Below are 14,907 nucleotides of genomic sequence, written 5' to 3'. Positions count from 1 at the left end.
ATTATGAGCGTTGCATGTTCACAATGATAAATTGATACATCTCAAGACCGGTGCATTTTCATCATCCAGGAAATGAAATTTGCCTCCTCTGTGATAGAGGTCAAATTTTATCCTCAAAGACCCAATCTGGGTTTATTGAAACTACGGTATATTGCTCAGTAGATAAAAAGCCATCCCGGGGCCATTTTACAAATGACTTCTCCCTTTTCCCTTTTGATGTCTTTTTTTTTTTTTTGCTACCACAGTGATGTTTGGCGGCAGATTTGATGGAGCCCCTGCTACCTTTGCAAAATGGCGTGCTCTACAGGCCAAAGCAGATATTACACATATACGCCTCATCAACGATGGCAGACGTGGAAGAATCATTTTTGTGGCGGTCGTTGATTTAACAGAAGCAAATGTTCTTATGCGTTCCATTAAAGAACATGTTGAGGAATAAAGGCCATGGAGTTGGCTTCGGCATTAAACATTTAAGAGTCAGTCTGGTGTATTGCTGTGGATTTCTGGCCACATAAAGATACGGTAATGTTGGATTTAACAGCCGCCTGCCTGGTTAAATTACTGAAATTAGAGATTGAACTAAAGCTATCAAAGGCTTTTACTGGAATGAGACAGTAAATCCTGCCTTGTTATTGAGATTCTCGACTCGAGTCTGTCACTAGAGCTGAGCTTGGTTCTTTACACTTGGGACTTTTGCTGGGCCATGTGGGCAACCCGAAATAACAAAGCTGCTGTTGCTTCTGGAGCGTGCAGCAATCCTGCGCACATTACCGCACGATGAATAGTCGTTTGTCTTTTTGTGTTATTAGCAGCGTTGTCATTCAAATTGCATCACGCAGACCTCCTGCTCACTTGCACGTTTGCAAGGAGGTCGTTCTATTTTATAACGAAGTGAAGTAGGAGGTTTGTTATGGTTCCAGGTGTGAAGCTTTTGCTTCTCGATTGGGGGTGGGGTGCACTTTTTTCCGGCTGGATTTATAGCAGCCATTACAGAGGGAACCTTATGCCGTGTAAAGAGGTGCCTCACACACTGTAGTAGCCGCCGATTTAAAACTACGGCAAGACCCCGCGCTAGTTTTAATGATGCCTTGGGTTTTACTATTTGCACCCTAATGGACTGAAATGAGCAAAATGCGCTTTTTGTGAACGGAACGTTTTATGTTATACAGTATGCCTGTTATTTGGTTGTTTATTGGACTGGTATGGTTACGGGAAATTTTTGATTGAATTTCAATGTGCTGATTTTAATTTCTTACAAGACATCTTGCTCAATGAAATAAAAACCGAAAAATGAGATGCATGTATCAATATGCACTATACGTGCGTCTCTATGTTTCTACCACTAGAGGTCCCCCTCACGCTTGTCTGCAAACTGCTCAAATCTGACCAATCTTCTAAATCTGTCAGACCACAAAAATAAACAGATGCTTCGTTTTAATAAATTGATTTTCCAAAAAATTGTATTCTCTTAAACAACTTCTTGTTGTTTTAATGCAAGGAAACCAACACATTTTTCCTTGTGTGTCCAATATGTTGTTTTGTTTTGCATGTCACCTTGTAAGTGTATCTTATGTTCTGAACAGTGAACGTGTGCATTTTCAGTGCCTTCTACCATTCATCATGGCATCTGTGGCTGTTGCTCTGTTACAAACTTACCTAACGTCCCCAACCAGCTATTGTTAACTGGTGCCTTTATAATTAATGTAATTAGGACATTAAGAACATTACTCGATATTTTACTTCAGTGTAACTAGTTTTGTGATTAACATTTTACATTTTCATGTGAGCATCTCTGTCCAGCCTTGAGCTATTTTTTGGCTGATGGATAGTGCTTGTTAAGCAAAGAAAGCCAGTAGTGTCGAAGTTCCCAGCACAAAGCTGAACTAATTCGACTTTGAAGTACATTTTGAGGATGGTGCGCATTGGGCAACAGATAGCTGAAGCCATCCAGACAGAAGAATCCAATTAAAGCATGAACAAAGATTTAATTTCAGACTCATCTTGAGTGAGAAAGAGACTGATAAAACGGGTTAAGATGACACAAAGCTGACTTAATGGATGCAACAAGTCTTTTTCAGCACTCTGGGCACTTCCGTCAATATCAAGTCCAACGAGGCTACGCGTTTCCAACTCAAGTAGAGTGCAAAGGCTCCATAACAGTGAAAGATTGAAGCTCTGATGTGGTTTGACATTTTTTTGGTGAACTTTCTTTGAAGGGAGCAATGCAACTGCCTGAAGTAGCAACAACTTAGTATTAAATGTCATCATTATTTACTTTTGTCCAGATTTTTTACCCAAGTTTGCCCAAGAGGATAGTTTCATCTGAGTAGATTTGTTTGTGTGCAATTTCCTGTCTGTCGAAGGCTTTCAATGTCACCCCAGTTGTTGTTGTTGTTTTTTTAATTATTGGTGGGTCTTCTCCCAAGAATATACACTCACCTCCAATGATTTTCTTTTTGCTGTAGACACTGAAATGTGAATATCAGGCAATTCAAAAACAGTGGTCATGGCAAGTGCCACCATTTTGAAAGCCTTAAAGGTTTAAGGGGGTGTTTGAATGAGTAGATGAATGAAAACAGCGGCCGTAAAAAAAAAAATATTGTGAAACCTTCAAAGAAAGACCCTGAAACTACTGTTAGTGCTTGTTTCTTTGTAAAGTCGTTTTTGAACCTGATGTGAAGATGCTTTCAACGAACACGCTTTTATTTTTGTGCCTCCACAGCGAGAAAAGCTGATCCATGAGCTAGAGGAAGAGCGACGGCTGCGTCTGGAGAGCGAGAAGCGTCTCTGCGAAGTGACGAAGGAATCCGAGCTGGGCCGGGCACAGATCGTCTCCCTGCAGCAGCAATTCTCCAGGTGAATGAGCACCAAAAGCTCAATATGTTCACTTGCCCTTGTCATCTTCCGTGACGCTTGAGCTCGGAGAAAGAGGACAAAATGTTACGCGATCAAATAAAGCCTCCCTAACCTCTTTTTCCCGGTCAGTCTGAAGCTCATAATTTGCAGATAGACATTCACTAGTCATGCAGGAGTCTTCACATTATCTTACTTCAAATTAGCTGCTTATCTCCTCATTAGAAAAACGCTTCACACTTTAATGATCCCACTGTGCAGCCGCAGACTCTTTGGCAGAAGCAGGATGGAATATTTAAAGAGACAGTTTGCCCAAGAAGTTCCATTTTTGGCTCATCTGTCCATAGCACATTCTCCCCAAAACTTTGATTATTTTATTTTATTTTTTAATTTTCAAAATTGGTGTCCTCCATGGTTGACTCAAATAACGACCGAAGGTGTGATCTGTTACTGATGTATCTTGACATTGCAGTTCATGTTTGATTTCTTTGGAGGTTATTCTGGGCTCTTTTGTGACATCAATTTTCCTGCTACGGCCATGTCCAGGGAGGTTGGCTAATGTCCTGTAGAGCTTACATTTCTGAACATGTACAGGAGTTACAGGAACGTTAATCTGCTTGGAGGTGGTTTTGTATCGTTTACATTTAGTATGATTGTATGTCATTGTTTATCTAATCTCCTGAGACAACTCGCTCTTTCGCTTCCTCAGGTCCATGTAATGTGCGATACACACCGTGCCACCCTTTAAATAGGCTGATTAACTGCTTATAACTTTGAAGACACCCGTGATGCTAATTAGAGGACATAACGTGGTTCCCAATGTTCCTATGGTCAAATCATTTTCAATAATTTCTCTGGGTACCATCATTTCTTCCCTGGCCTGGTTCATCAGGTTATTTTTTTTTGTGTGTTTTAAAAAAAAATAATTCTGTCAAACACAAATTCAAAAGCAATGTAGCGGCATTGGGAGAAGATTCCATCGAAAAAGAGAAAAAAACACATCAAGCTTATCCTTGACTGTGGGTCCTTCATTGATCCCAAATGAACTTGGGGTCATCTGGATGGATGGCTCTCATTGGGCCGTAGACCGCTGAGACTGTCTCATCAAACATTCCAATCTACCCTCCAAAAAAACTCGGGGAAATTAAGTACCCTGCTCAGATATTGTTGTCATTCTGTGAGGGTTCTGTTCATTGTCACTGTGCTGGATTGCTCAGGGCACCTGGTGTAGGGAGGTCTCCCAAAGGTCAACTAACAACTTCACCCGACCGCACACAAAGAAGCCAAAATGATTCTGTTCATGTAAACGAAACGTGGCCGTTCTCTGGATTATTATGATGGCCCGGCACTCATTGGCACAGAGTCTAGCTGGCAGATGGGGAAGGATCGTGTGCTTAGTTACTTACAAGGAAGGCTTCTGGTATCTTCCCATGAGCCTTTGCCCCAGTGGCATCTGCTGCTTGCTCTGCTAGCTTCAGGTAACTGTGCTCCCTTGCCCTGCAATTAGCTGGCAACCAGTTCACAGTGTACCCTGCTTCTTGCGGAGTGATTTTGCCAATCGCTCTTGATATACATCCACCGTCTGAAGGACTTTATGCCCTTCTGTCTCAAACGGATGTCACTTTGAATCTTTTGATCCCTTTTACAAAAAGGGGGCTTTGTGGAGGTGTGGATGGAATAATTTTCTGGTTGAAATGCATCTGATGTAATGCCGAACGGAAGACATTTTGCTGCTCATTGACCATTTGTTTGTCAACTGGGGGATGGGAGCTATGGATGTCCCCCTTCAGGTGGATGCCTGTGGCAGCCGCCTCGTCAGCCCCGCCATTTGCACGCTACTGATGAGGAGCAGTGGGATGAAAAATGGATTTTCTATATGCATGTCAATGTGTTGCAAGAAGCCTTTGACCAAATCTGTGAACCAAGTTGGCACATTTTTTTTGGACTGACTGTTGCTGCTGTTTGTTCTAATATCAAAAATAACTTTTTTTGAGATGCCATTTATGGTTGCTTGGCTATGCATTTTGGCTATACTTTGGTTCGCAGCTGAACTACTTTGCACACAGAATTGCCACTTTGCTCATGTTTTCATGGTTGAGATTAAAAAAAGTCTACATTCCTCAAGTGACTGGCCACTTAGCTCCACGAAGGTGTGCACATATGCCAGTATGCAGCCCCTTCCCCCCGGCTGGGCTCTAATCTTGGTGTGGGTCACATGCTCAACCCTTCCTGACTTGGGTCAACCCCCCAAAGCTTCACTGCCACTTGGTGTGGCCTGCCGTCATTAAACGACTACGGATTAGTGGTAGACTGCAGCCCAGAGCCCTGCTGCCTGCACAGCCCACCCTGAACATCGCTTCACTCCGTATGGGCTGGGACATTCAGGAGCAGGGACAAACGGAAGAAAAATATGTGTTGAGAGCAACATCATCAACTAACAGCTACATTCGGACTTGTATCCAGCAAAGGCACCGTTGAGGCCTTGAGAGAACACCAACAGGATGACTGGTGAGCAGGCTGAAGCGTGGGGGATGCTTGGTGCTCATTCACGTACACTTGCCCAAGGATGAAGTACGCAGTCAGCAGGTAACGGGTCCAACAGCTTGTGTGTCTCACCTTCCGCTTTTCACAATTCTTCATTGTCAGTGTTGTTTGGGATTTATATTAGGCGCTGCGTGCAGTATATTGACAGTCTGGAGGACCTGGCGAAGGACCTGATTTACGAAAGGAATGTATGTGCAAAACGAGGCGAGAACTTGATAGTTCACGCAACCAGATGTGGTAGCTGGTCTACTACAGTAACTGGGCGCACACAAGACTATATCTGTCAAATGAGCAAATTACTGCACATTTCATTTTGCGATTTCTTGATAGCCCGCGACCCTTGTGAGGATAAGCGCATCCGAAAATTGATGGATGGATTTCTTGATGGAATATGTGCAAATAGGTTAGCATGTACAAAATGATTCATCAAACACGGGAAAAGTATGAAGAAATGACTGTGGCTACTGTAATGTGTAGAAGGCATACTGGCAAAATGAGGGGCGATAGGAAGAAGCAACTTTTTCTGCTCATGGAAACATTTCTGAAATACCAGAAATATCACAAAATATCAACTACTTGATGCAATGTTGTAGTTTCTGAAAAGATCCAAGGCCTGACTTGGATCTTTTCAGCTCGTCAATTCTGCATTTCCCTCGGGGTCATTCTCAGCATGGTGTGACAAGAGGTGCTAACTTCTCCCACAGCGAAGCATACCCATAAAATCCCATCTCCATCACTTTTACACCTGATCCCTTTGGGCTCTTCGCAAATCAGACCATGTGTGCTGTAACTTTGCAGAGGATTCTTTTGGGCACATTATTCAGCGCAATAGCATGAGTGATGCAAACAAGCAGGAATGGCATTTCGAGTCTGGACTTGTTCGGGCGGTCATGCTCAAGTTGAAATGCCCCAGCAGAGTAAACCGTCAGTGTTGTATGTGCTTATGTTATTGTCTCGTTAGCTGTGCGGAGCTGGGGCAGCAGAGAGCAACACATTGAAAGAGTAAGCAGAGTGATGTCTTTCTGTTTGCTGATCAATGAGCTCTTCTAATCATTCAAGTACCCGTCCACGCCTGGCCCAAGTCTTTTAATTTGGCATGCTGGAGAAGGCCCCCTGCTGTGCTTGGGAAGCTGTGCTATGAATTGAGCCCCTGTTCCAAACCGCACATCTGGAGTCATTACAAAGAGGTCGGGTTGGGTCTTTTGAAGTCGCTTTCCTGTGCCTTCCACATGACGATGAGGTTTGCTAAATAGATAATAGGTGTCTGCACTGTTTTGGAATTATTGGCCCTACTTTTCAGATTCCACTCTTGAACCAGGAATTAAGTCCAATTCAACTCACTTTTAATCATGTAACTGTCGCTAAAGTACTAGCTTTTAACATCTCTCTGCAGTCCATGTGCTTAAGTTCGACCTATTATTCCATTTTGTCAGCTGATTCTAAACACGCTACGGCTTCCAATAATTAATCTTTTCTTTTCTGATCGTTATCCGATTGATTATTCCATAGAAGCGTGTTCCCTGCGAGTTAACTTTAAAAAGCCTCAAACCGTAAATTACTCTGTGAAATGAAGTGGGCAATCACACATAATTGTCATTTGCAAAATGCATACAATACAGTGTGTAGTCTACAAATACCAGAAAGCCCCCAAACCTTTGGCGTATGTTTCATTTACGGGTAAGTGTATCCCCAGGCTGAGTGCGCCCGCCTGCAACAAATGTTTGAGTGATAAACACCGACGTGGCATTACATGCATTCTGGGCATCACAAATATGGTTTTAAAATGAAAAATTATACTTTTGAGGCAGACATTTTTGAGTCAACCAATTTTTGTGATCGACTTGGCTGACCGAGTGCACACACGCGCACACGAGCGCACACACACACACACACACACACGCACACACACACACAGACACACACACACACACACACACACACCCTGCTGACTTCCGCCACAGATTAGACATGCTGCTTCTCATGTTCATAAGCACGCAGAAAGAGGTCAGATTACAAGCCTTTGCGGATGTAGGGCAAATCCTGACATCAAAATGGCTTGCCCGTTCTCTCCGGCTCGTGGAGCCTTTCCTCATGGTTTGTCGCCTGCAGCCAAACAGCCTGTAATTCAAACTGACCTCATGATTGCAGTATAGATTTGGTTGTCTGGCTGCAGCTCTGGTTTAAATAAACACAACCAGTGCGTCACTTCGGCACTTTGACTGTTAAATCATTAATTCACCTACTCTGTCAGTATATAAAGAAGTCTGCTAATCAATCAAATTATCAATATTAATGCTGTTGAACAAGATTTCAGGCGGCCCGGTAGTCCAGTGGTTAGCACGTCGGCATCACAGTGCAGAGGTACCGGGTTCGATTCCAGCTCCGGCCTCCCTGTGTGGAGTTTGCATGTTCTCCCCGGGCCTGCGTGGGTTTTCTCCGGGTGCTCCGGTTTCCTCCCAAAAACATGCGTGGCAGGCTGATTGAACGCTCTAAATTGTCCCTAGGTGTGAGTGTGAGCGTATATGGTTGTTCGTCTCTGTGTGCCCTGCGATTGGAGACAGCTGGGTTAGGCTCCAGCACCCCCCGCGACCCTAGTGAGGATCAAGCGGTTAGGAAGATGAATGAATGAACAAGATTTCTTTGTTCCCCCAGAAACGTGTTTCTTCAAATCAAATTAATGCACACAAATTTGTGGAGACAGTTTAGAGAAGGCCACATTTTCTTGTGTCATTATTGCCCAAGAATATGAAGGAAAATCCATAAAGGAGGCTTGGATGATTTTGGTATGGAAAAACATGAGATCCTGAATTCATCAGATCAAAGTGTAAGACAGAATAAAGATTTTGAGTCATCATCACTGATCTCTGGTTTCAGGGTCAAAACACAAATTCCCCCAGACATACTCCCAAATCTTGTTGAAATTCTTCCCATAAGTGGAAGCTGTTACAGTAATGATGAGGTGTCCGTATAGTGCATCTACTGAACTTGAAGCGAATCTGGATATTTGTTGTGAGCAATGCTCTGTCTGGAATCGTTATTTGGTCTTGGCGAAGATTTATTGCAGAGTCTGTCCTGCCCTCATGACTAAGGTTTCACACTGGGAGGCCTTCCGTTAGTATCTCACACATGCATGCAATTCACTAGGGTAAATGTCTTCAGCCATGATTTTGTCGACCACCAATGTCTGCCTCGGTGTTGTCTGATTCATTTGGCCAGAGGTGAACATGTGGAGCACTTTAAATTCTTCCAAATGTGTCCGGGATGCCGGAGAATGACTCTTCACGTGGCTCGCGCTTTATCTGTTTGTCCGGATACTGGCCATACAGACTCGGCATCATGCAGTTAATTCGATTCTATCCTCATTTGTTGAAAGGAAGTAAACTACAGGTGGTCAAATGTCGAAACCTGGTAGCGGTTAAGCTTTTGTGACATCCATGCGTGTTTCTGGAAAGTGGATTAAAAGAGTCTCTGAGTTAGGACGCCCCAACAATTAGGCCATATCTTAGAAAGGGTCTCCTTGCAGTTTTTCTGAACAACAGCTCCGAGAGGATCAGAGTAGCTTAGCGTCAGGCTAAGCCAGGCAATCATCGGTTTGCCTCACACAAGGAGCGCAAAGAAGAATGGAATATTCTTGAGCCAAAGCGCACAATTGTGCTTGGGTTTTCTCCGGCCACGTAAGGCGATTGTCGCACGCAAACTGCAAACCGACCCCCGATGGCCTCAATTCTGACGCACAACTAGGTGATTGTTTGTCCTATCGCTTCAGCAGCATTGGGGTTTTCGTAATTGTTCTTTTGTCAAATCTGATTAGCGGCCTCGGTCAACTTGAGTGTCTGACAGCGGCGATAAGGTGAAAGTGTGACCTGTTGAGTAGGGCAAAGAAAAGCTCTGACCCCCTCTCTATTCTCACAGAATCTTGGGCCCCCATTTTTCAGTGGACAATTGTGTTCAGCTTAGAAAAAGTACAAGATAATAAACATGATATATTGATCGAGTTCTTACAGATGTAGGTGATGTGTTCAAAACAAAAGCGAAGCATTTGGTGAAAAGTAGACAATGCACTATGACGGCATATTGAGAGTCAGTCCTGGCATGTCAGTGTGCACAGAAAGTGTTGACTTTAGTGAAAGCAAAGCCTCTTATTTCCCATTAAAGAGTCACAACACACACACTGACAAACGCAGACTGATGAGAGAGCATAAGCCACGTCAAGCGTTCATCCCACCAAGCTTCTCCTTGTTTCCTATATGATCCAAGACTAACAGTCGGTTTGCATCCCAGCGGGAGAGGACTTATTAACATGGTCCATATGGGAATGTCTGGGCCACATCAGTGGACAAGGCCACTGCGGGATAATGACACAGCGTAGACGTAACCAGTAGAGGATCTGTTTCAGGCTGGCTCAGAAACATGGACTGACCACGTAGAATGTGGCTTTACCCTTGAACACTCAGATTTACTTGATGACAGTGTTGCCTTTTTTTGGCCTCAAAACACCCATTTTTGAGTGCGGCACGGCCTCTACATGTGGAGCTCTGTGCCAAGTTCAGGATGACGGTGTTCAAAAAGGAGTAAATCTCAGGTGATAATTGAAATACATTTCTCTCACGTATGTGTGGGCCTCTGTCACTGAAGCCGTTCAACTTTATGTCCCCGCATGAGCACAGGTATGCTTTGATTCCTTGCCATTTAAAAAGACGGAAATGAATATTGTTCCAAAACACAAAACAATGCTTGGCGATGAACTTTGTACCTTGGAGGGATAGTTATCTGAATGAATGTCAATGCCTCTGAGCCTTTAATACACATACACAATTTGGTAGTCGGCGGCCCGGTAGTCCAGTGGTTAGCACGTCGGCTTCACAGTCCAGAGGTACCGGGTTCGATTCCAGCTCCGGCCTCCCTGTGTGAAGTTTGCATGTTCTCCCCGGGCCTGCGTGGGTTTTCTCCCACATTCCAAAAACATGCGTGGCAGGCTGATTGAACACTCTGAATTGTCCCTAGGTGTGAGTGTGAGTGCGAATGGTTGTTCGTTTCTGTGTGCCCTGCGATTGGCTGGCAACCGATTCAGGGTGTCCCCCGCCTACTGCCCGAAGACAGCTGGGATAGGCTCCAGCACCCCCGCGACCCTAATGAGGATCAAGCGGCTCGGAAGATGAATGAATGAATGAATTTGGTAGTCCACAAAAAAATAATACATACAAACACATATTACCAACTATTATATCAACAAAAACATAATAGAAAAGAAAGAAACAGTTACAAATAAATTTCCAAGGTGAGTGCAGCTTGCTTATTTTGCACAAGCTTCAAGGTAACGCTGCAAAAAAAAAAATATATATATATATATATATATATATATATATATATATATTTTTTTTTTTTTCATTCATTCATTCATTCATCTTCCGAGCCGCTTGATCCTCACTAGGGTCGCGGGGGGTGCTGGAGCCTATCCCAGCTGTCTTCGGGCAGTAGGCGGGGGACACCATGAATCGGTTGCCAGCCAATCGCAGGGCACATAGAAACGATCAACCATTCGCACTCACACTCACACCTAGGGACAATTTAGAGCGTTCAATCAGCCTGCCACGCATGTTTTTGGAATGTGGGAGGAAACCGGAGCACCCGGAGAAAACCCACGCAGGCCCGGGGAGAACATGCAAACTCCACACAGGGAGGCAGGAGCTGGAATCGAACCCAGTACCTCTGCACTGTGAAGCCGACGTGCTAACCACTGGACTACCGGGCCGCCTATATATATATATATATATATATATATATATATATATATATATATATATATATATATATATACTGTATATATATTAAAAGACAGGAGAGGGACCTGGTTCATTTTGTTGGATAATATATTCTGCCCGATAGAAGTACAAGGTTACTTATACAACGTAAAGAATTCCCTGAAAAAAAACGGCGTGTTGAGATTAATATGTTGCACATCGTCAAGTGGATGCACCAAATAAAATCATCTGAATCCAGATACATTTTTAAATTAGATGTATAGTCTAAAAAATTTATTTTGATCCATATGATTTTATTTCATACAACCATTTGACCAAAAAAAAGGAGGACACTCAACAACAACAAAAATAAATCAGTGTTATTCTCACATTCAAGTGTTGTCTCAGATCTTGCAGTGCAATTGTGATAGTTTGTTCAATTCTAATAAAAGATTAGCAAATAAAGCAAACTAGGGTCAGCATTTCTGCCCATATATGTTCCCCCAAAAAATCTGCTTCTTATAAATTGGTAAATTTGAAAATTGGCTCGTTACGAGATGAAACATTCCCCAACGGAAAATAAAGTACATATTCTGAATTTCCTTTTCGTATGCATATTTTCCATGGCATACGATAACCCCAAATATTCCATTCAATTAGAAAAAAAAACACACACAATTTGTTGCAATGTTTTAAAATGAGTATGCACCAAGCAAAGTCCATCATGATGTGAGAAGATAATTTGTGACACAATACCCTTTGTCTAGTGTGTCCTGATCACCTTGCTCCTCCACTCATGAAATTGCCCACTTGTGTGAATGTGTCTGCATGTGTTTTGTGTGCGTGTGTGTGTGAGTGGGTGGGTGAGCGTGTGTGTGTGTGTGTGTGTGTGTGTGTGTGTGCGCTCGTGTGCGCGTGTGTGTAAGAGAGAGAGAATCGAAACTTGACAGACCTCAGGCTGTAAATTGATTGCCCTCCTAATTGCATTGTTGGCATTTTTTAAATTCAGTGCAAGCTCTGATGGGTCAAGTGAGTCATAACTTACTTTTGCTTCCCTCCATGCCCCGTTTGTCCTTTTCCGGCCGAGAACTCTTCAAGTGTTTTCTTCTTGCCGTGTTGCAGATATTTGGTGGGCATTGCGATCAGTGATCTGGTCAAAGGAACTGAGAAGAGAAAAACACAGCAAACAATGCCGTCAAATCGTTTCTTGCAACTCTGAAATTGAATTTCTTTTTCAAATGATATGAGTACTCAGTACTTACTACTGTACTACATATTCTGGGGGTTACAGTGTAGTTGATTTTTTTTCTTTCTCCTTGTCAATTGCCTCCCTTTCCTTCCCACAATGTCGCACTATTTGTGATGCTTGGCTTTCTTCCCAGCGTTATACTACCAATGTAGGGAAAGTGCATGGAGCCAGCACCCATGTTCCCTTTAATTCCCTAGTCTGTCCAAACTCATTTTTGAAATTATTATTATTTTATTTATTATTGTTTTATAATGCATAGAATGGTTCATCACTGAGAAATTAGCATCACGTTGTCATACTGACAACTGAATTGCCATGTCCGCATGCATGCTGATCAATTTGAATTTGAAACGATGCCATCTGTTCTGGATTACAAACACGGTCTGAATTGTAAGCGAGGGATTTCAGATTCAAAGTGTATTTGTTTCATCCCAAACAGTGCATGCATCTCCACATCTCAATGGCAGCAAGTCGCCAATGTCATATCATCATCATCATCATCATCTTCTTCTTCTTCATCATCATCATCATCCTCACTGTGCTGATTTAGGCCAGTTGAGAGTGCCCCGCCGACAGTTTGCACATTCACTCACCGCCTGACTACAAGCGGCTTTTTGCAGCACAGCCTGGACAGATGGCAAGGCAAACCTTCTTGCATGTTCTCATCACAAGTAGCACGGCAGATCTGCTAACTAGCAACAGTTTGGATGTGACAAAGTACGCTCCCCCATGGGTATAAATTCTTCAATAGGCAAACTGTCTCACGTGGAAGCCACCTTCATGTGTGATTTATATGCTCAGACACATTAGCGGGCCATGACAGATACGAGGTGTGCTGTGTGAAATTATCCAATTTAATTTTTTGTCCATTTCATTTTCACAAAAAAATGTCATAAGCTATGTTTCATGTTTCTGCATCCACCAACCAGTAACGGTTGTAAACAAAGACTTCCATGGTGTCAACTAGGATCGCTTATGTGGCTCAAAAGAAGCCGAATGGGTGGAGGGACAAAAGTTCAACCTGAAGCTCTAGGGAGATCTGATGCAAATATAGGGGGCAATTTAGCCCTCTCTTGGATGCCTGCTCTGCATGCAGCCTGCATCTTTGGCGGTTGATTGTTTTGAAGAGACGGAGCCCTCAAGGTCAAAGTCACTCGGTCGGCGGTTACTGCTGCGATTGCACTTTTATTCACCCATGCAACTGCTCGTTTGCAAGCAAAATGTGGGAGTCACTCGTTAATCCAAGGTCCTGTTTGTATACAAAAGTGGATACAAAAATACTGTGAAAACCATTGAAGGGCAATTGCGGGACGGTTCAGCCACTGAGGTCATGTCTTGTGTGTGCAGGATGGAAGAGACGGTGCGCTCACTGCTGCAGAATCAAGGGGTCGTGGAGCAGACGACGATAGACACCGCGGACATCACGAAGGCCTTTGAAGTAAACAATGCATTCATACAATTAAGATGAATATCTTCATTTCTGGGTAATCGTCCTAAAAGTAAATAGATGGATCTAAATTGATGAGAGTAGGTACCGTGGTTGTATTTTTTAGTTTAACAAGAAAAAAGGAGGAAGGCAATGATGGCTGACCTTGTTATGTACCGTACCAGAAATTGCTGGAAATGGAAGGAATAAGTCACATTCACATGATCACCTTTTGAGTCACATTTGACAATCTCCCTTGTTTGTCTGCCGTTATGTTGTCTACCAAAATGAGAATGTTGCTGACTAGTTTGGAAAAAAAACATTACTTTTGCATCCTGATGCATGGTTTACTTCTAAAAATAACATACTTCATTGCACCAACCAAATTAATTATTCCAAGATTTAAATGCTCTAACCGTGATCAAGGGATTGTAAGAAAAGGTCATCCGATCATCCCAATGGGTGTTTTCTTTCATTGTTGTGCATTGCCATTGAGTGATGAAGAGGGCAGAAGAATGGGGCTAAATGTCATCGCTAATGTGCTCCAGTGAGGATTAGCAGCTAGTTTGACTGATAGTTTGCTAGTTAGCCTGAGGTGAACTCAAAAGATGTCGGAGGTGGAGTGGATTTGGAATGACAGATGAAATTAATAATTGAGGATGAGAAGTAGAGTCTGACGAGAAGGGATCATTGAAATGTTTTAATTGAGTGAGGTTTTACAAAGGTTTGCTTTGCGCTTGTGATCAGTCGCCTGTGGATTTTGTGGACAAGAACAAACAGGAGGGGTATTAGGCGATTCCCAGTTGCTGAATAACGCACCGCCAGCCTGTCCTACGCAACCGCTTTCTGTGTATTCAGCAGACAACCCTAATAACTTGAAAGGGCAGCACGCAGGACAGTGCTCTCACCCGTCTCTCTGTGGACGCTATTACAGGGTCTTTTAACAATGCCTGATGAGCAGGCTCTGCAAACAAGCACAAGGAGGCCAGCCACCACAATAAAGCATCGCCTCAAACACAATTTTAAGAAGTAGCGGTTTATGATTGAAAGCCTCTGAAGTTTTGAAGAATTGAAATAAGTTGGACACAAAGGGA

The 14,907-nt window shown here is 43.1% G+C and overlaps 1 protein-coding gene across 10 annotated transcripts in view; it reads left to right on the top strand.

Moving 5' to 3' along the window:
• Nucleotides 1–14,907, top strand: part of LOC127595509 (nck-associated protein 5-like) — an 81,741-nt gene that overhangs the window by 42,031 nt on the left and 24,803 nt on the right. For 9 of the 10 annotated variants that reach the window (XM_052057064.1, XM_052057063.1, XM_052057067.1 and 6 more), the window contains 2 exons: nt 2,723–2,856; nt 13,735–13,825. In XM_052057064.1, coding sequence (XP_051913024.1) covers nt 2,723–2,856; nt 13,735–13,825 — 225 coding nt within the window. Of the gene's footprint in view, nt 1–2,722; nt 2,857–5,404; nt 5,440–13,734; nt 13,826–14,907 lie in introns of those variants that run through there. The other variant, XM_052057072.1, reaches the window with a different exon arrangement.

This window comes from Hippocampus zosterae, chromosome 2, assembly GCF_025434085.1.
Source record: "Hippocampus zosterae strain Florida chromosome 2, ASM2543408v3, whole genome shotgun sequence".
Taxonomy (NCBI): domain Eukaryota; kingdom Metazoa; phylum Chordata; class Actinopteri; order Syngnathiformes; family Syngnathidae; genus Hippocampus; species Hippocampus zosterae.
Note: the sequence above shows the minus strand (reverse complement) of the source record. Positions and strands in the feature narration are given on the sequence as shown.